Source organism: Bufo bufo, chromosome 4 (genome assembly GCF_905171765.1).
Source record: "Bufo bufo chromosome 4, aBufBuf1.1, whole genome shotgun sequence".
In the NCBI taxonomy this organism is placed as follows: Eukaryota; Metazoa; Chordata; class Amphibia; order Anura; family Bufonidae; genus Bufo; species Bufo bufo.
In genome coordinates this window covers 430,989,163-431,009,461 of record NC_053392.1, presented here as the reverse complement: position 1 = coordinate 431,009,461, position 20,299 = coordinate 430,989,163, and the positions used below count along the sequence as shown (strand labels likewise).

At 41.7% G+C, this 20,299-nt stretch overlaps 1 protein-coding gene across 5 annotated transcripts in view; it reads left to right on the top strand.

Moving 5' to 3' along the window:
* Positions 1–20,299, top strand: part of WDR27 (WD repeat domain 27) — a 696,346-nt gene that overhangs the window by 59,148 nt on the left and 616,899 nt on the right. For all 5 annotated transcript variants that reach the window (XM_040429334.1, XM_040429333.1, XM_040429335.1 and 2 more), the window contains 3 exons: positions 570–640; positions 4,277–4,397; positions 13,090–13,195. In XM_040429334.1, the coding sequence (XP_040285268.1) occupies positions 570–640; positions 4,277–4,397; positions 13,090–13,195 (298 nt within the window). The remainder of the gene's footprint in view (positions 1–569; positions 641–4,276; positions 4,398–13,089; positions 13,196–20,299) is intronic.

The window sequence follows — 20,299 nt, the reverse complement described above, 5'->3', positions numbered from 1 at the left end:
TACATGGAATGCCTTCTCCAATCTCCGCCGGAGGGACTTGTTTCTGTCCGCGAAGCACACGTTTCTAGGTTTACGTCCTCCCTGGTGCCATGGTCTGGTCACATTTAACCACTGCATTTGAGGGGTTAAATGGCCGTGATCGGCACATTATTGCCGATCGCTGACATTAGCCACAGGTGTCTGCTGTATGAAGACACGCGATAGCTATGGCGCTCGCTCCTCTCCGGAGCGGGCACCATCTTTAAATACCCAACAAATGCCATACATGTATGGTGGATTACGGGAAGGGGTTAAAGGCCTTGCCTAGTTAGACAGTGATTTTTCACATGACTTATGGCATACAGTATCATTAACTATTGAAGCTATACATTATGAGTATTTCCCAATGTATACAATATGTGAAATAAATGACCCACTCTTAATGTGAACAGAGCTCTACTAATATAGCAGTTCATTTTAGAATATGCTAAATAGAAAATGTGGACTTGTTCCCAAAAATGTAAGTATACATATTATATGTTGTTTTTAGAGATCTGTGATATAATATATATACTGTCTGATATTCACAGCATTTCCTCTTCTGAAGATGTACATTGATGCAGAAAACGAGCAGCTTATTACTGGCTGTGCAGATGGGATGGTAAAATACCTTTTGACTACTTTGGTTAATTTGGGGTTATCACAATCACAGGAATTGTTTAAAGAATCAAAGCTATTGATTGGTGGGGGTCCAAGTTCTGAGACCCTCACTTGTCACTAAAACAAGAAGTTTGAAGCTCTCAGCTGAGCCCTGTCTCTCCTAGCTGCTGAAGACCACCTCGTAGACTTTCTACAGAGTCCCTCTTCAGCCCACCTTCAGCAGTGCTCAGTGGAGCACTTCTGACTTTACACATTTACAGTGTTCACACCCCCCATCAATCAAAACCTTTGGTCATGACATAGAAGTTTTTCTAAAGTGCAAATTTTCTTTAGGACTCATTCAGACGACCACATCTGTTTTGCGGTCTGCAAATTGTGGATCCGCAAAACATGGATACCAGCTGTGTGCGTTTCGCATTTTGTGGAACGGCCAGCCCATGATAGAAATGCCTATTCTTGTCTGCAAAAACGGACAAGAATATGACATGTTTTTTTTTTAAATGAAAGGGGTTCGCATACGTTCTGCAAAATTGCGGAACGGATGTGGACACTAATATACCTTAATGAAAGTGGTTGCATTTTAGCAGTAACTATAGTTTCTTAAATAGGTTCTCAAAGATTAAAAAAATTGAGAAGGGAGTTGGGGGTTTTGTGAAATGTAAAAAAAAACATTACCTTTTGGATACCGCCACATATTGTGGAAGCACTGCAGATTCACTTGTATGAGGCTGAGCTGCGCCTAGGCCATGTGACCAATGAATGCGTTGTCACTTGGCCTACGGAAAGCTGGAGAAGGCTGTGGTGCTACTACGAGCGCCAGTGCTTTTCATACAGCTGATTGGCGGGTGTCCCGGGTGTCAGACCCCCATCGATTAGATACTATCCTGAGGACAGGTCATCAGTATTTAAGTCTACTGACAAACCCATTTAATACATGTCCAACACCCTAAATATGAACAGTAAGGCCAGCTCCACATACACGTACAATACAAAGTTATCTCAGAAGCATAGATGTACCTGTAATCACAAATGCCATAAATTGTTATGCATATGACATGTATGTGTCGTGCTTGGAGAATTTAACAAATAGCATTCAGTGTTGCTGAGCAGTGTATGTGACCGTGAAGTCTCAACATAAAATCTATTGAAAGCCATTGAAAAAGGCAATCAACAGTTTCTTGACATTGTTTACTTAACGCGTTAAGAGTCAAGTTGATGACCTCTACCCAGTGTGTAATACCTAGGAAACAAACCATAGCATAAGGGTCCCATTATGTATGGCACTGATTTGAATTTTATGCAGTGCATTCAGCAAAGTATTCAGACCCTATTTATCTAACAAGAAAAACTAAAATACTGCTTTGACATATGTATCAGATGTGAGACCCTTTACTCAGAAACTTAGTTAAGCACCTTTGGCATCGGTTTACAGCCTCCAGTAATCTTTGGTATGAAGCCTGGGTTTTCTGCCTTTCTCTCTGCATTCCTTTCATGCACTGTAGGGATGTATTGGGCAGGTGATGAGTAAGTGCAATGGTTTCCTCTAGACATGACTCTTAGATTCAAGGCAAAAATGCAATTTTGTTTTCATCATAGCAGAGAATCTTGTTTCTCACAGTATGAGAGTCCTTTAGGTACCTTTTGCAAACTTTCATGTGTCTTATAGTGAGGAGAGGCTTCTTTCTGATCACTCTGCCAAAAGCCCAGATTGGTGGAATGCTGGAGTGATGGTTGACCCTTATGGAAGTCTCTCCCCTCTGCAAATAGGATCTTTGGAGATCAGCCAGAGTGACCACCTAGTTTTGGTCACCTCTCTTACCAACTCCTTAGTTTGGAGGGGTGGCCAGCTCTAGGAAGCGTCCTGATCCAAACATCTTCCATTTAAGAATGATGGATGCCACTGTGCTCCTGGGAACTTTCAGTGCACAGAAGTGTTTTTGTACTTTTCTCCAGATCTGTGCCTCACTCAATACTGTCTTAAGCTCTACAATCAGTTCTTCCTCTTTATGGCTTGTTTTTTTTCTCGGATATGCATTGTCAGCTGTGAGACCTTATATAGACTTGTGGTGTCTTTCCAAATCATTTCCACTCAACTGAATTTACTACAGGTGGACTCCAATCAAGGTGTAGAAATATCTCAAAGATGATTAAGAGAAATGGGAAGCCCTCAGAGCTAAATTTTCAGTGTCCTAGTAAAGGGTCTAAATACTTATGTCCATGTGAAATTTGTTTCTCCCTCTAATTTCTAAAATTCTGTTTTCACTTTCTCATTATGGAGTATTCAGAGCAGATTGATGGGTAACATTTTTTATTTTTTTATTGTAGCGCAACATAACAAAATGTGAAAAAAATTGAAAGGGTCTGAAGACTTTCTGAATGCATTATAGGTATCAACTAGCAGAAGGACCCGGCTTCGCACGGGTATATTTCATTTAATGTTTGTGTATTTCATTAAAGGATATCGACAGTATCCCCCTTAACAGTGACCTCTACAGCACCCCGCCCCTTAACACTGACCTCTATAGCAGACCCTCCCCTTAACTGTGACCTCCACAGTGATTGCCCCCTTATCAGTGACCTCCACAGCAGCCTGTCCCTTTAACAGTGACCTCAACAGCATCCCGCCCCCTTAAAAGTGACCTCCACAGCAGCTGGCCCTTCATTAGTGACCTCCACAGTACCCCTTCTCCTTAACAGTGGCCTCTACAGCAAACTGCCCCTTAACACTGACCTCCATAGCAGAGCGTCCCCTTAACTGTGACCTCCACAGCAGCCTGCCCATAGGGTGGCCGGAGGTCTGGTTTTAGGCCGGACAGTCCAGCTTTCAGACTCCCTGTCCTCCGTCTGGCGCAGGGCCTGGACGGACACAGGGATGTTCTTTTGAACAGCTCACTCTCAGAAAGCAACACTGTGCTGTCTGAGCATGAGCTGCAGGGAAAAAGTCACCCTCCCTCGATCCCCTGCAGCTGGACAGAAGTTGATTTTTACCTTCATTTTTTCAATACCTGTCGGCTGCGGAGTGGGAGGAGGCGTGGCTTAGCGGGACCTGGGGATGGGGTTTTTAAGTCCGTCTTTTGAGGGTGGCCTGAATGGCCACCCTACTTGCCCCTGAACTGTCATCTCCACAGCACTCCGCTCCCTTAACAGTGTCATCCACAGCGCCCTGCCACTTTAAAGCTGACCTGCAGCAGTGAAGAAAAATGGCTGGGTTGTTATGGAAACCTGGTGTAAAACTGTGTGTATGTGGAGACTAAAGACCTGTGAGCATCTATTGGCTGATAAGGGTCATGTGACCATGTGTATGGCAGTTGGGATATGAAGATAAAGACCTGCAGCCTCTATTGGCTAATGTAGGTCATGTGATGTGACATATTTGCATTTTTTGGGAATATCTCAGCAACGGTATGTGCTAGAGAGCTTTGACCCCCACAAGATTTCTTTTCAGGTTGCAAGGGATGTGTATACCAAGTTTTGTTGAAATCAATGGTTTTTGAGTGATCACGGAACATACATACATACAAACATATATACGTACTTATTTATATATATATAGATTAACATATACTACAAATTGAAAATTGCATTAAATACTGTGGATAAAGAAAGATTTTCATTTGATTTGATTTTTATTTTCTAGTTGAGAGTTTTTAGTTTGGCAAAGGAACATCATTTTCAAAGTATTTGCCACATGAACCTTCCAAAAAAGAAACACAAATTCTACAATATAATCCCAAAAACTGCACAGAATGAAAAACCAGGTAATTTCTTTAAATGAATGGAAAGTACATTTTTTCAGATTTAGATATGATAAATTACACTGAATGCTTTCTTAATTAGTAACTGTCAAAAGCATTTGCAGTTAGACATGGTATGTATTTTAGATCATGTCAGATGTGGATAATTATACATTATGTAGGGTAAAAGGAGAAGTCAAGTCAAAATGATTTTCTGATCTATATGAATAATACAGGTGAGAAGATGACGTTACTTAAAGGGGTTCTCCAGGATTTAAGAAAATGAAAATATTTAAGTATTACTTTATGATAAATATATATTTCCAAATACCTTTCATTAGTTAGAATGGCTAGTTTTGCCTAGGGAGCAATCATTAGGAGAAATAAAATGGCCACCGTCATGTTAGTACACACAAAACCTGTCCTAATCATACATGAAGTTACTTCACAACATTCCCTGGTGCACTTAAAACTCAGAGGCCACAGCTCAGCGGTCTACAGCGTACGAAGTACATTTTATCAATGGGGCTGACATTCAGTTCTCTTAGCTTAGCGGAGCAGGCAGAGGCAGGAGCCCGCTCCGCTCAGTTGATCCTGGCATAGTACAGGGGTACAGGGTAACCATGTGCTTTGCCAAGAGTGGGTAATCGTCCAGGGATCATGGGCAGGAGTAGCAGTATGCGCTCCTGCCCATACTTACAGCGCTGCTGCGGCCCCATTGATAAAATGTATTCTGTACTCCGTACACCGCTGAGCTGTCAGCTGTGTACAGAGAACTGAGTTTTAAGCGCACCAGGGATTGATGCGCTTTAGGCAGGGAAAAGTGTAGTAAAAATAGAAAATTTATAAATTAAGTATATTAGAGATAGCTTTATTAGGACATTAGGGACAACATATATGCTTATGTAAAGGTTTAGTTACTCTTTAAGTCTATGATCTGTGAGTAACACCTGTTTCCAGAATTTAATGGCTATATAGTGTGGCTAAACCCCGGAGATCTTGACAGAGCGTTCTGTTACTTAAATCTGACTAGAGTATAATGTGTGTGTGGGGCGGGTGGTATGACTAGCACACAACGAGGAGAGCTCCACTTGGACCCTGTAATTTTCACATCCTGTGCCCTACTGACTTGCGCAGATACCTTGCCTTCACTCACCTGGCATTGCCTCCTCCAAGCGACACAGTCCAGTGCCTTTTTGTTGGGTCCTGGGCGCTCTGGACAACAGTAACCTGGTTCCCACCACCGAATAAGGCTTATTGCATGCCTAGTAAGCTGCCGCACCCACAGCTCTCAGACGACTCTTGTCATTTCACAATCCATCTCCCTGCTGGGATTGCTACTAGGCTCCAGTGGGCCGAATATCTGTGACGTTTTAGGCCTGCATTCTGGCTAAGAAGTGTGACTAATCACTCCCTGGCCCCTACCACTTGTGAGACAGTGTGGAGGTGAAGACTCATTACACCTAACAGACAAGGACTTTCATGTTTAATTACAGATGGTCCCCATTTTAGTATATGATTCTGCTGGAACTTGGAGAAGAGGGGTATACATTGTTGCTGTAGCATCTTGCTTTGCAGAACTCCATAATTACATTGGAAATTTCTTTCCTCCCTCTTACTTATACTATAGTTCTTCACTCTTCATATCATTACTGGAAATATGTCGCCATCTTGTGACTACTCTTGCCCATTGCAGTCTGTATTTTTTGCTGTGTGGGCTCATCTCATATTGCCCATACCATGGTTATTATTGGTCACCTAGCACCATCTTTTGGCAATTCTGAAATGCTCCTTATTACAATGAGATAGTAAACCTACAATAGTATATTAATATCTCACTAAATAGCCTTTCTCCATCTGTGGCACTAATAGTCCTTGTCTGTATCAAACTGGCTTAATTACTACGCTACATCTACTCAGAACGTGGGACATGCTTGCAAAGTAACAAAAGAAAAAGTCTAGGTAGAAATCCCCCTCCTGGCATGGAGAGATCAGCACAAACTCACTGATACCATCAGAACCTGATCTTACTGCAGGAAACTCTGTGCTAACATTAAACAGCTTTTGTCGATGGAACTCCCTAAGGCAGTGGCAGATTTTACCAAACAGCTACAGGACTTGCCATGCCATGGAGGAGGACAAGATTCATCTGAATGACCATGTTCATAGACTGGACGTGCTGGAGCTTTAATTGGAGGATCTAGAAAATTGCAGTTGGAAGGCAAATATTAGGATCTGGGTAATGCCTGAATCAATCACCGCTTTACAGCCTACTGTTCTTAACCTTTTCCAGGCTCTCTTATCTTAAGCAGACACAACTTTGCTTAGAATTGATCGTATCCATAGAGCACTGGGACGTCCAAGAATTCTAACTTGCCAAGAGATATCCTTCAGTTTCATTATCCTGATTTGAGAGATCATCTCCAAGCTTCCACTCGCAATTTACAGCCTCTCCCTGGTGTCGACTAATCGGTAAAGTTGTTTTTCGACCTAGCCCCTGCAACTCTAGAGAGATGCCGACCCATGCGCTCAGTGACTATCGCCCTCTAGGGATTCCTGTTTAATGTTGCTTGTACAATTGGGAATCCAGAGTACTTGATTAAAGATCTTAAGAAAGGCTGCGATATTCTGCAATGAGAAGGTATCCATGTGGACCAAGCAGCTTGCCCTGATCCATTGCTGCAATAGCTGGCTAGATTGTGGCCGACCAGAAGGCATCGTAATCTACCAGATGACCACATCTTCTACACCTCCATAAACTGGAGAAAGTACTCTAGTATCTGGGCCTCTAAAATTCACCTCTGTAGAACTGTGCGTTTAATCGCATCACTGTATGCCATTTGGGAAACAATATCTTTTGTTTGGGTAGATGTCAGTAATGTCTATGTGATATGTGCAGTTACTTTATGGGACCTAAAGTGCGACCCTGATCTACTTGCAATGAGCACTTATTGATATTTCTCCACATGAGAGAGACTCTATACTAGCCCAACTGCCCACACTAAGTATATCCTCAGCTGATGCTCAGCTCCTTAATTCTCTTAAGTCTCTGATGACTAAATAGATCTAGCAATCACATCCCTTAAAAATAGCAAAGCCCTTGTTTAAAGACATATTATTACCACACTTAAAAGGTTTCTGTAATCATATCCCCTGTGGAGACCCTCTACCCCCTGATATGCTTGAGGCATTAATCACAGTAATACGTAAAACTTAAAAGTGTTCCCATTATACAAACTTACCCCGGTATGTCCTGTGGGTGCCCTGACAAGTTCAAAAAGATCTGGGGCCTTTGGTTTGCTATTACTTCTACCAACTGTGAGTAACTCACTTTATACAGGGAGTGCAGAATTATTAGGCAAGTTGTATTTTTGAGGATTAATTTTATTATTGAACAACAACCATGTTCTCAATGAACCCAAAAAACTTATTAATATCAAAGCTGAATATTTTTGGAAGTAGTTTTTAGTTTGTTTTTAGTTTTAGCTATTTTAGGGGGATATCTGTGTGTGCAGGTGACTATTACTGTGCATAATTATTAGGCAACTTAACAAAAAACAATATATACCCATTTCAATTATTTATTTTTACCAGTGAAACCAATATAACATCTCAACATTCACAAATATACATTTCTGACATTCAAAAACAAAACAAAAACAAATCAGTGACCAATATAGCCACCTTTCTTTGCAAGGACACTCAAAAGCCTGCCATCCATGGATTCTGTCAGTGTTTTGATCTGTTCACCATCAACATTGCGTGCAGCAGCAACCACAGCCTCCCAGACACTGTTCAGAGAGGTGTACTGTTTTCCCTCCTTGTAAATCTCACATTTGATGATGGACCACAGGTTCTCAATGGGGTTCAGATCAGGTGAACAAGGAGGCCATGTCATTAGATTTCTACTTTTATACCCTTTCTTGCCAGCCACGCTGTGGAGTACTTGGACGCGTGTGATGAGCATTGTCCTGCATGAAAATCATGTTTTTCTTGAAGGATGCAGACTTCTTCCTGTACACTGCTTGAAGAAGGTGTCTTCCAGAAACTGGCAGTAGGACTGGGAGTTGAGCTTGACTCCATCCTCAACCCGAAAGGCCCCACAAGCTCATCTTTGATGATACCAGCCCAAACCAGTACTCCACCTCCACCTTGCTGGCGTCTGAGTCGGACTGGTGCTCTCTGCCCTTTACCAATCCAGCCACGGGCCCATCCATCTGGCCCATCAAGACTCACTCTCATTTCATCAGTCCATAAAACCTTAGAAAAAATCAGTCTTGAGATATTTCTTGGCCCAGTCTTGACGTTTCAGCTTGTGTGTCTTGTTCAGTGGTGGTCGTCTTTCAGCCTTTCTTACCTTGGCCATGTCTCTGAGTATTGCACACCTTGTGCTTTTGGGCACTCCAGTGATTGTTGCAGCTCTGAAATATGGCCAAATGGTGGCAAGTGGCTCTTGGCAGCTGCACGCTTGACTTTTCTCAGTTTCTTGGGCAGTTATTTTGCGCCTTGGTTTTCCACACGCTTCTTGCGACCCTGTTGACTGTTTTTGAATGAAACACTTGATTGTTCGATGATCACGCTTCAGAAGCTTTGCAATTTAAGTGGAGTGCTGCATCCCTCTGCAAGATATCTCACTATTTTTTGACTTTTCTGAGCCTGTCAAGTCCTTCTTTTGACCCATTTTGCCAAAGGAAAGGAAGTTGCCTAATAATTATTGCACACTAATATAGGGTGTTGATGTCATTAGACCACACCCCTTCTCATTACAGAGATGCACATCACCTAATATGCCTTAATTGGTAGTAGGCCTTTCGAGCTATACAGCTTGGAGTAAGACAACAAGCATAAAGAGGATGATGTGGTCAAAATACTCATTTGCCTAATAATTCTGCACGCAAGTGTAGGCCTTCCTTGCAGACTCTTCTTTCTCTTCTTCTTTTCTTTCCTATTTACTCCTCCTTGGAAGTCATCCTGTACTCTCCTTCCTTCCCCTTTCCCATTAATGCCCCCCCTTCTCTTTTCTTTTACTCTTTCTCTCTGTATTTGCTGGGTCCTTAAACCTCCTTTGTTTACTTGTGCAGCATACAAGCTTCTGCAATACATATTTATGGCTGTAAGAATCCATATTTCCTCGAGATGGGAATCATCCAATTGTTTATATGATCTTCTTTGTGGAAAGATTAATGCTACCATTATTGACACTAGAGAGCAGTTTACTAAAATGTGAACATCCTGGATGAGATGTGCTGAGTTACCTAACTAGCTTACTTTTTGTCTCTAGGATGAAATAGAACATCCCTTCCCCATTTCCCCCCGCTTTTTATTTTATTTTATTTTTTTACTTTCTTTTTTTCTTTCTTTCTTTCATCTCGTGAGCTGGGAGAGCCAGTAGGGAGAGTTTATTTGGTCTCAGTAGGCATTTATTAAGTCAAATTATTCCTTGTCTTCTTGTTATCATTATGTAAATGGGTAGTTGCCTATCTTTCAACAATTATTTTTGAAACATAAATCTGACTAAGTGCTATAAAAACTTGATTGGAGCAGCCCATTTATGTTTGAGCTCTCTGTTGAGCCTTTATATTCTTTATTGAAGACTTGAATTTTGTGATTTTCTCACATGTGTGTGTGTATATATATGACATAACAGATTATTTTGACCAGATATTTCCTTTAAAGGATCCTCATAGCAGCCTTTATGCTAGAATTGTGTCAGAGCATCTCTAAAACAATAGGCTTGTGTGGTGTTCCTGAGTGGTTAGTACCTACCAAAAGTTGTCCAAAAAAGACTATTGGCAATTGGGCCATTGTCGCTGAATGCTCTTTAGGTATCAGGGATGATGGCTACCTTGTCTGGTCCAGTCCCACAGAAGAGGTACTGTAGCACAAATTGCTGAAAAGAGTTAATGCTTGCCAATGATAAGATAGTGTCAGAACATAGTTCATAGCACCTTGCTTTATATGGAGCTGCGTAGCCCATGCTGACCCCTGTATGTTGTTGAGAGTGCCTAGAATGGGCACATGAGCATGAGAACTAGATCATGGAGCAATAGAAGATGGTGCCCCGATCTAATGAATCAGATTTTTACATGAATTTTACATGTGGACAGCCGAGTGCATGTGCATTGTTTACCTGGGAAAGAGATGGCACCAGGATGTGCTATGAGAAGAAGGCAGTTTACCCTGAGCCCTGTCATTTAGGTGGATGTTCCTTGGACATGTATCACCTAGCTAAACAGTGTTACAGACTAGGAATACCCCTTTATGGAAATGGGTTCCCCTAATGGCAGTGCCCTCTTTCAGCAGAATAATGTACCCTGCCACATTGCAAAAATTGCTCTGGAATGGTTTGAAGAAATGACAAAGGACTTCAAGTAATTGAATTGGCCTCCAAATTCCCAAAATCTCAATCTGATGGACCTTCTATTGGATATGCTGGAAAAACAACTTTGATCCATAGATGTTGCACCTTATAACTTGCAGGACTAAAAGGATCCACTACTAATGTTTTGGTGCCAGATATGAGTCCATGCCTTGACAAGTTAGAAACTATTTTGGTAGCACAAGGCACGTATTTTTTTTTTTTTATGTTATGACTGATCGTTGTAAAACAGAAAGAAATATAGCCAATTAGGCGGTAGCATGGTGTGAAACTGTATACTTTAATGTTATAATACAAACTCGTATGCACGTTAAAGGGGTTTCTCAGACTTTGATATTGATGACCTATCATTAGGATAGGTAATAAATTTCAGATCAGTAGGTGTCCGACACCCGGCACCCCCATGATCAGCAGCTAGCAGAAACTGTGACCACTTGAACTAACACAGTGGGTAGACAGTTCTGTACATTGTATTGGCTGTGCCTGGATGCTTCAACTCTGCCTCATTTCTGGTGCTCCTGTTAGCAGCTGATCGTGAGGTTTCCGAGTGTCGGATCCTCATGATCTGATATTGATGTCCATCCTATCCTAAGCATAAGTCATCAGTATAGAAGTCCTAGAAATTTGAAGTTCCCTTTAATGCCAAGGGTAATATGCTAAACCAGGGCTCGACAAATCCCAGGCGCCAGGTCGCCATGGCGACCAGAAATTTAGTCCTGGCGCTTGGGTATTTGTCAGCCCGTTTTCAAAGGTGCCCGGGCGATGGGTGAGGAGCTGCCGTTCTGTCCAGAGGCAGCACCGTGTGAACAGCTCCTCAGTCAGTGAGTCACAGCACACAGAGAGCGAGACGCTGGCAGCAGGGAGGGGAGGGGCTCGGGAGGAGTGTAATCTGATCCTAGAGTGGAAGCTGCTTCTGCCAGCCCCTCCCCGCCCACCAACCAATCAGAGCTGAGGCAAGCACTAGCAGCTCTGGGTCACTGACACAAGTACAGGAGGGAGTCTAGAAAGAATCGAATGAGTCTCAGGTTAAAGAATCTAAAGATCCGATTAGTTAGTGACTCATTCGATTCTTTGAGTTAAAAGAACAGGTTACACTGAAGGCTGTGGCTGATGCTTTTGTTTGCAGCAGTGATCAGATTAAGGGACAGGAGCAGAGAGATAAAAGTGACAGATGACACACAGTTTAGATTACAGGTTGAATTAACCCTTAGGATCAAATTGGCTTCTCAAGGAGATATACATGTTAAAAGGCATCCCTTCTTCTGTCTCATTCAGTAGCTATATAACTAAGGGTACTTTCCACACTTGCGGCAGGATGGATCCGGCAGGCTGTTTCACCCTGTCGGATCCGTCCTTCCGCTGTTTCGCCGGGACCACCGCTCCGTCCCCATTGACTATAATGGGGCAGAGCTCTGGCGCAGCACGGCAGTGCATGGTGAAAGGCCGCCGGACTAAAAGTACTGCATGTCCAACTTTTTAGTCCGGCGGCCTCTCACCGCGAACTGCCGTGCTGTGCCGGAGCTCCACCCCCGTCCCCATTATAGTCAATAGGGTCCGGGGACGGACGGCGGTATATGCAACATGGTATACAGCATTATTGGGGGGCTCTATGGAAAAGTGGGGGGGGAGCACTATGGGGGCACCTACTGGGGGCTTTATGACGCGGCTCCGCCTGGCTCCTAACTTTTTTAGCTGGCTCCTAGATTCCAAGGAAATTTGTCAAGCCCTGTGCTAAACTATGCTAAAATGTATTTCCATATCCCTCAAGAAGTTATTACATTGGAAGTCTGTTGACTACAGATCACACCAGACACAGCACTTCTGGTGAACTCTGCTGCATTACCTTGTTGTGTTAAAGGGGTTGGCCAGTTTATATTAGTAACTGCACATGTGCTGGTAACATCAAATGCATACAGATAGTAATAAGCATTATTAATAAACGGTGCTGATATCCGATAGTTTAATATGTATGATTCATGTTTACATGCAGGTCTCCTGACCTGCGTGTTGGCACTACACTAGGAACAAGGCCGTTGATGGAAGAGCCTCTATTCATTTACACTGGAGACAGTTAGGGGAAATAGCATGTGCAGTTGGTCCTCGGTATAAGTAAATGGAGGTTGCTGAATGAGGGGTTCCTCACTCAACGGCCATGTTCCCTGCACAGCGTAGGCATGCAGGTCAGGGAAACTGCATATAATTATGAATTATTTATATTAAACTATTGGATATCAGTGCCTATAGTTTTAATAATGCTTGCATGCATAAACTGACCAATCGTTTTAAAATGCTTTCAATTTTAGTTATTGCTTTTGACTATTTTCCCCATATTTACAGATAAAAAAACTTCCACCAAGGACAAAAGTTCTGAGGATATAGTGGATTCCGGTCTTCCAATATTACATATAGAGAAATGTGCACAGCTGAATCAGGAATATGACATGTAAGTTAAACAAAAACCTTCCTTTTGCAAGAATTTTCTGGATGACATTTACGATTTTGTCAGTTGCACCTACTTAACAGTTACAAGCTGTCACTTTGCTTGCACTTCTGATAGCTGACCTGCAGCAAGTTTAATTCCAAGAAAAGGTTTTCTTTACCCACTTAACAATTTTTGAGAAAAGAAGTTAACAGTTCAGCCCGAGCAGAGCTTGGGCAGCAGGTTGAGGGGAGGAAGGGATGCTTTAGTTGCTGATATCTCAGGAATGGTAGCAGCTAGAGATATGGGCCTGGTCTCATTTGAAAACTGGCATTTCAAACAAAACCAGAATCACAACATTATCTCCTATACATTGTAAGATATAGCTGTTAGAAATCGGGTCGGGAGAGAAACCTGCTTTTACTTTCACTTTCAGCTGCTTTCACTGCCAACCTAATTTTTAACAGCTATACCTGTGACTCTGGTCTTGTTTGAAAGCTTGGAATATTTTCAAGCAAGACCTGGCCTATATCTCTAGCTACTACCAATCCCAAGATATGAGGGGCTACAGCAGCCCTCCCCAATTCAGCTACAGAATAAAGTTATCATGTTACTTACACTACACAGTGAATGCAGTAAATACATTCCACAAAATAATGTTAAAATTGCAGTGTTTTATCTTTTTTTTCCTAACAATAAAATAGTAAAAGTTATTTAATACACTGTGGGGTTCCTCGCTCACGGCAGGTTTAAAAAAGTGGATGGGGCGGGGAAGGGGACATGCCAGCAGGCCCGTCTCATTCATCATTTTCTACGCCTGTTTTAGGAAGCTGGTCTACATTTAGACTGGCGCTGGATGCGCCGAAGTTATGTAGAGGCCTGCACCTCTTCATAACTTCGGCGGATCCACCGCCAGATATAGGGGTTAAGACCAGCATCTAAAACATCGGTCTTAATAAATGACCCCCTGTATGTACCCCAAAATGATTCCTAAAAAAACTACAAGTCATCCTGCAAAATCAAGTTTCGCGAGACTTCAGTGAATAACTTCAGTATTTGATTTTTAAACTGGAAAATTATTTTAAAACGATTGGTACCAAGGAACTGAAGCTGAGTTCAGATTCAGGTTTTAAAATGGTTTTCCAGTTTAAAATCAAATACCAAAGTTATTCGGTTTTTCTTTAAAATGTATTTGTATAGTACCACCTGTTTGTTCTTTTTCTTATTTCATTGTCCGGCTCACTGATATGGCTGCACATGCTCAGTTCCAGCTGTGATAGGGAGAGAGCTTCAGCAGAAGCCACACGTTCCCTGAGCTACAGGAGAAAAGACACTCCCTTTGAGCTGTCAGCTTGATGTAGAGAGAGAGTGTGATGTCCAATAAGATTTCTTTTCATCTTCATTTTTTACATTAGTCATGGGATAACCCGTCTTAAGGCTAATATTACAGACATATATAAAAAATCTACATTTAAAAAACGACGTTTTCGGGAGGGTTTTTCCAATTTTAATGTGACTGTTAGGCCTCATGCACACGACCGTTGTTTTGGTCCACATCCGTTCCGCAGATTTTGCGGTTCTGATGTGGACCCATTAATTTCTACAGAGTCGTGGAAAATGCGGACAGACAACCGTTTGGTATCCGCTTCCGTGGTTCCATTCCGCAAAAAAAATATAACCTGTCCTATTCTTGTCCGCAAAAAACGGTTTGCGGACCCATTCAAGTCAATGGGTCCTCAAAAACTGGGGATGCACAACCGAAGCCATCCGTATGTCATTCGCATTCGCATTTTTTGCGGATCCATTGCCCCGTTGTCCTGTGTCCAGGACCTTTGCCAATAAAAAAAATAAATGTACAGGAAGTTCAAACTCACAGATTGGCAAGACTTTGGTGATAGCTAGACACCTGCCACAGCTTGGAGTGTGCTTTTGGCAGTCTGTCATTTTTCTCAGAAAACAAAAATGCCATGTGTGAATGTGGATAAATTAATAAGTTTGGTCCAGGAAAGGCCCGAGCTTTGGGACACCCGGAGCAATGTATATCAAGCTGGGGTGAGGATGCAAGTGTCGTGGGAGCAAATGGCCTGTCGCATGAGGCCTTCAGAATGGGAGAAAGCGGATAGCAGAGGTCGTGGTGATTTAGGTAAGTGCAAGCTATGTCGTGGTTGTGTCCTGCCCCTGTGTTGTCCCTAATGATTTTGCTACTACTTCCATGAGGTCATAATCATGTCCCTTTTGTGGCCAGGCTTAATTCTGTAGTGGGATGTACATGTTTTTGTTTGTTTTTTAGTGCAATTTTTCCCAAACACCAACATGTTTTAATGGATGTCCCGACCTTAGCTACAGCACACAGTAGTAATGTCTACCCAGCATGTGCACGTGTGGCCCTGTTGTAATTGATCAGCAAACATCTGTCTCCTTCCCATATTATAAAGTAGTATGTTACATAGGCCTAGCACAAATAATCTCCTGCTTCATGCAATTATTGAACATTAGGATACCCACACCTGCCCTACTGTACCATGTGCTGTGCAATCTCCCCTCTTAGCATTGTTTGTAATCGATTTGGTTTTCTTGTCATCTTTTGATGTTAATTGTACTGTTATTTGTTATAGTTGATTTAAATATATATATATTTTTTTTATGTTTGATGTTTTCATACTGAGAAGACAAAGACCTGGTGGAACAGCTGCCGGGACCAGTTTTGCCGGGAACTCAGCGAAAAGGGCCACAGTGGTGATGGTGCTCTGAAGAAAAGGCCTTATTTGTACACAGAGCAACTAAAGTTTCTACGGCCTGTGATGGAACTGTATTGAACTGTATAGGTCATTGGCCACTACGAGAATATAGCAGACCTTTCTTCCGGGTTTGGTCTGCTATCTATGATGGCGGTGGCCTATCCCAGATATTTTGTTTTTCTTGCACACAGGATGCACAGTTCTACCCATTTGTGGCCAATATTTCATAATCTTGGATAATGACTTTTGTTACTCCAGAAGGTGTTTTGGCACAGAAACGTGATGAGACATTTTTTGTAGTTCTTTTCAAAATGTGTGGCTTTTTATACAGTTGAAGTGGACATGCGATTGATGTGTGTAAATGTTTTTGGATACACGTGTTTTTTTTTTGTGTTTTTGCCTTTTACATATTTTTAATGTTTGCTTCAAACCCACCTGAGTAAAAATCCACAAAATGACTGTTTGCTAAACTATAGCAAGCAATGCGAATCTCCCTCTCCCTTCAGATACCCCAGGGATGCTCAACCTGTGGCCCTCCAGCTGTTGTAAAACTACAACTCCCACATGCCCTTCTGTAGGCTGTATGGGAATGATGGGAGTTGTAGTTTTGCAACAGCTGGAGGGCCGCAGGTTGAGCAGGCCAGATATAGACGGACAGAATATCAGCACTTGGTTAGCTCCTGAATGTGTCAACATGTTTTTGTGCTGGACAGCTCAAAACACCTATCAATCTTCAAAATGTTTGTTTGATATTTGAACACTGTCCAAAGCAACAGTCCTTCAAATGTAGGATTATGTAATGTGTCCTAAATTTTTTAGGGCAAAGTTTATAATTTTTCACCCTTATGTGATCTATGCAGGATCACCTTATAGTAGACATACAGCATTATTTTTGCCATAATGATTTTTGTATTTTTTTATGTAATTTTGAAATAATGTTAGATCTTTTTTCATGTCTTTTTTCTATACAGTACTGTGGACAGTCTGGATGACCCGGAGGAATCAGATTTGGGAGGGGCGGAAACTCCAGCTGTATTTTCCTCAGCCTCAAGTCCAGCACCACATCGGCTGAGGACCAAGCACAACCGGCCAGGGATACTACCGCCATTTCTGAAGGGAGCCCTGAAGCATCTCAACAGCCTCAGCCCAGGCGAAGGAGGAATGTCCGCCAGTCTTCCTCTGGCATAGATACACGGGAAATGATAGGTGCCCGAGTAATAGAGTTCATAGCCCAGAGGAGGACTGAGAGACAAGAAGCATTATTGAGAGGGCTGGTGCCATTACTCATACGGGTCCCTATACAGAGGCATAATCTGTGTATTGTCTCAGTAGCACTGGTGTTTTAGATGTATGCCTCCCAGTACCAGGGAGACATACACTCTCAAATAAATAACCTACGGCGTCAAATATTGATTCCCCCTCTCAGCAGGCCACCAGCTACCCGCATCCTCAAGACCCACCCCAAGGGCCACCTTTCAAACCCAACCTTTCCCCTTTCCGCGGGTCCCAAGACTCCACCCACCCTTGGCCAGCCCAGTAATCTGGCCACTTACTCAACAGGGGCCCCAGATCTGCCCAGGACCCTCATATTCCCCAGGCTCGTTCACTCGAGACCTTTTAGACCTTTAAATTTTTTAAATTCTTGTTTTTACTTATTGATATTTATCTTTATTTAGTAGATACAGCGATTGTCTGTTTATTTTGTTTGGGGGGGGCTAGGGTTTAAGCAAAACATTTTTTGAAAATGTCAATTGCCTTCTGTTCTTGCTTTTGAGACAAATTACATTAACAGTTCAACACATTTCAATATAACATAGACACACACAATACTTTAAGTACTATCACTTTATTTATACACCTAATTGGTTAAGTATGATTCTTTAACCACTTCCCATCTGGGCCCTTTGCCCCCTTCCTGACCAGGCCAAATTTTGCAAAACTGACATATCTCACTTTATGTGGTAATAACTTTGGAACGCCTTTATTTATCCAAGTCATTCAGAGATTGTTTTCTCGTGACACATTGTACTTCATGATAGTCATAAATTTGAGTCAAAATATTTCACCTTTATTTATGAAAAAATCCCAAATTTACCCAAAAATGTGAAAAATTCGCAATTTTCTAAATTTCAATTTCTCTGCTTTCAAAACAGAAAGTGATACCTCATAAATAGTTATTATTTAACATTTCCCATATGTCCTACTTTATGTTGGCATCATTTTGGAAATGTCATTTTATTTTTTTAGGACGTTAGAAGGCTTAGAAGTTTAGAAGCAATTCTTCAAATTTGTAAGAAAATTGCCAAACCCACTTTATAAGGACCAGTTCAGGTCTGAAGTCACTTTGTGGGGCCTACATAGTGGATACCCCCATAAATGACCCCATTGTAGAAACTACACCCTCAAGGTATTCAAAACCGATTTTACAAACTTTGTTAACCCTTTAGGCGTTCCACAAGAATTAAAGGAAAATGGAGATCAAATTTTTAAATTTCACTTTTTTGGCAGATTTTCCATTTTAATCAATTTTTTTCTTTAACACATCGATGGTTAACAGCCAAACAAAACTCAATATTTATTACCCAGATTCTGCGGTTTACAGAAACACCCCACATTGAAGCCCCCTGATGCACCCTTACAGTAGAAACTCCCAAGAAGTGACCCCATTTTGGAAACTAGGGGATAAGGTGCCAGTTTTATTAGTACTATTTTTGGGTACATATGATTTTTTGATCATTCATTATAACACTTTATGGGGCAAGGTGACCCAAAAAATTGGTTGTTTTAGCACAGTTTTCTATTTATTTATTTTTACAGCGTTCACCTGAGGGGTTCAGTCAAGTGACATTTTTATAGAGCAGATTGTTACGGACGTGGCGATACCTAATATGTATACTTTTTCTCATTTATTAAAGTTTTACACAATAATAGCATTTTTGAAACCAAAAAATTATGTTTTAATGTGTCCATGTTCTGAGAGCTATAGTTTTTTTTATTTTTTGAGAGATTTTCTTATGTAGGGGCTCATTTTTTGCGGGATGAGGTGACGGTTTTATTGGTACTATTTTGTGGGACATACGCGTTTTTGATCACTTGGTGTTGCACCTTTTGTGATGCAAGGTGACAAAAATTGCTTGTTTTGACACAGTTTTTTTTATTTATTTTTTACGGTGTTCACCCGAGGGGTTAGGTCATGTGATATTTTTATAGAGCTGGTTTATACGGACGCGGCAATACCTAATATGTATACTTTTTTTTTATTTGTTTCACTTTAACACAATAATAGCATTTTTGAAACCAAAAAAATGATGTTTTAGTGTCTCCATGTTCTAAGAGCTATAGTTTTTTATTTTTGAGAGATTTTCTTATGTAGGGGCTCATTTTTTTGCGGGATGAGGTGACGGTTTTATTGGTACCATTTTGTGGGACCTACGCGTTTTTGATCACTTGGTGTTGCACCTTTTGTGATGCAAGGTGACAAAAATTGCTTGTTTTGACAGTTTTTTTTATTTATTTTTTACGGTGTTCACCCGAGGGGTTAGGTCATGTGATATTTTTTATAGAGCTGGTTTTTACGGACGCGGGCAATACTAAATATGTCTATTTTATTTTATTTTTTCTATTTTTTTTTTTTTTTTTTTTTCCTTACTTGGGATTTTTTTTTTTTTTTTACATGTGAACCTTTTTTTATTTTATTTTTTCAACACTTTATTTTATTTTTATTTTATTTTACACTTTTCGTCCCCCATAAGGTCATACAAGGGGGGGACATTTACTTCACTTTTTTTTTTTCACAGTTGATTTCTCCTGTAACTGGGGCTGAGATAGTAGCCCCAGTTACAGGACAAATGCACCCCTATAGAGGCTGTACAGCAGCAATCCTGCGCTGTACAGCCTCACAGCAGGGCTGATCGAGGTCTCTGAGAGACCTCACACAGCCCCTGCACTCTCCGGTCCCGGCGGTCACATGACCGCCGGGCCGGAACAGGAAGCGCACAGCGCTTCCTGCTCTGCAGACACAGCGCTCGGCGAGCGCTGTGTCTGCAGCGATCGTGAAGGCAGGGACACCTGGGCACTGTCCCTGCCTTATCTCTGGGTTGCCCTGCTGTCACTGACAGCGGGCAACCCGATCAGCAGCTGCACGATTAGCGTGCAGCTGCTATTTCTGACAGGACGTTTTAAAACGTGCTGTCAGAAATAGACGTCCACCCATAGGACGTTTATATCCTATGGGCGGACGTGAGGCGGTTAAATGAGGTATTAGAAGGTTTTTGGGGCCATATAGAAAATAGAATAATGATGTTTATAACACTCGACTTTGATAAGCATCTTTATTAATTATATTCTACTTTAATACTTTTATGTCCCAAAAATCTCAGCACGCAAGCCC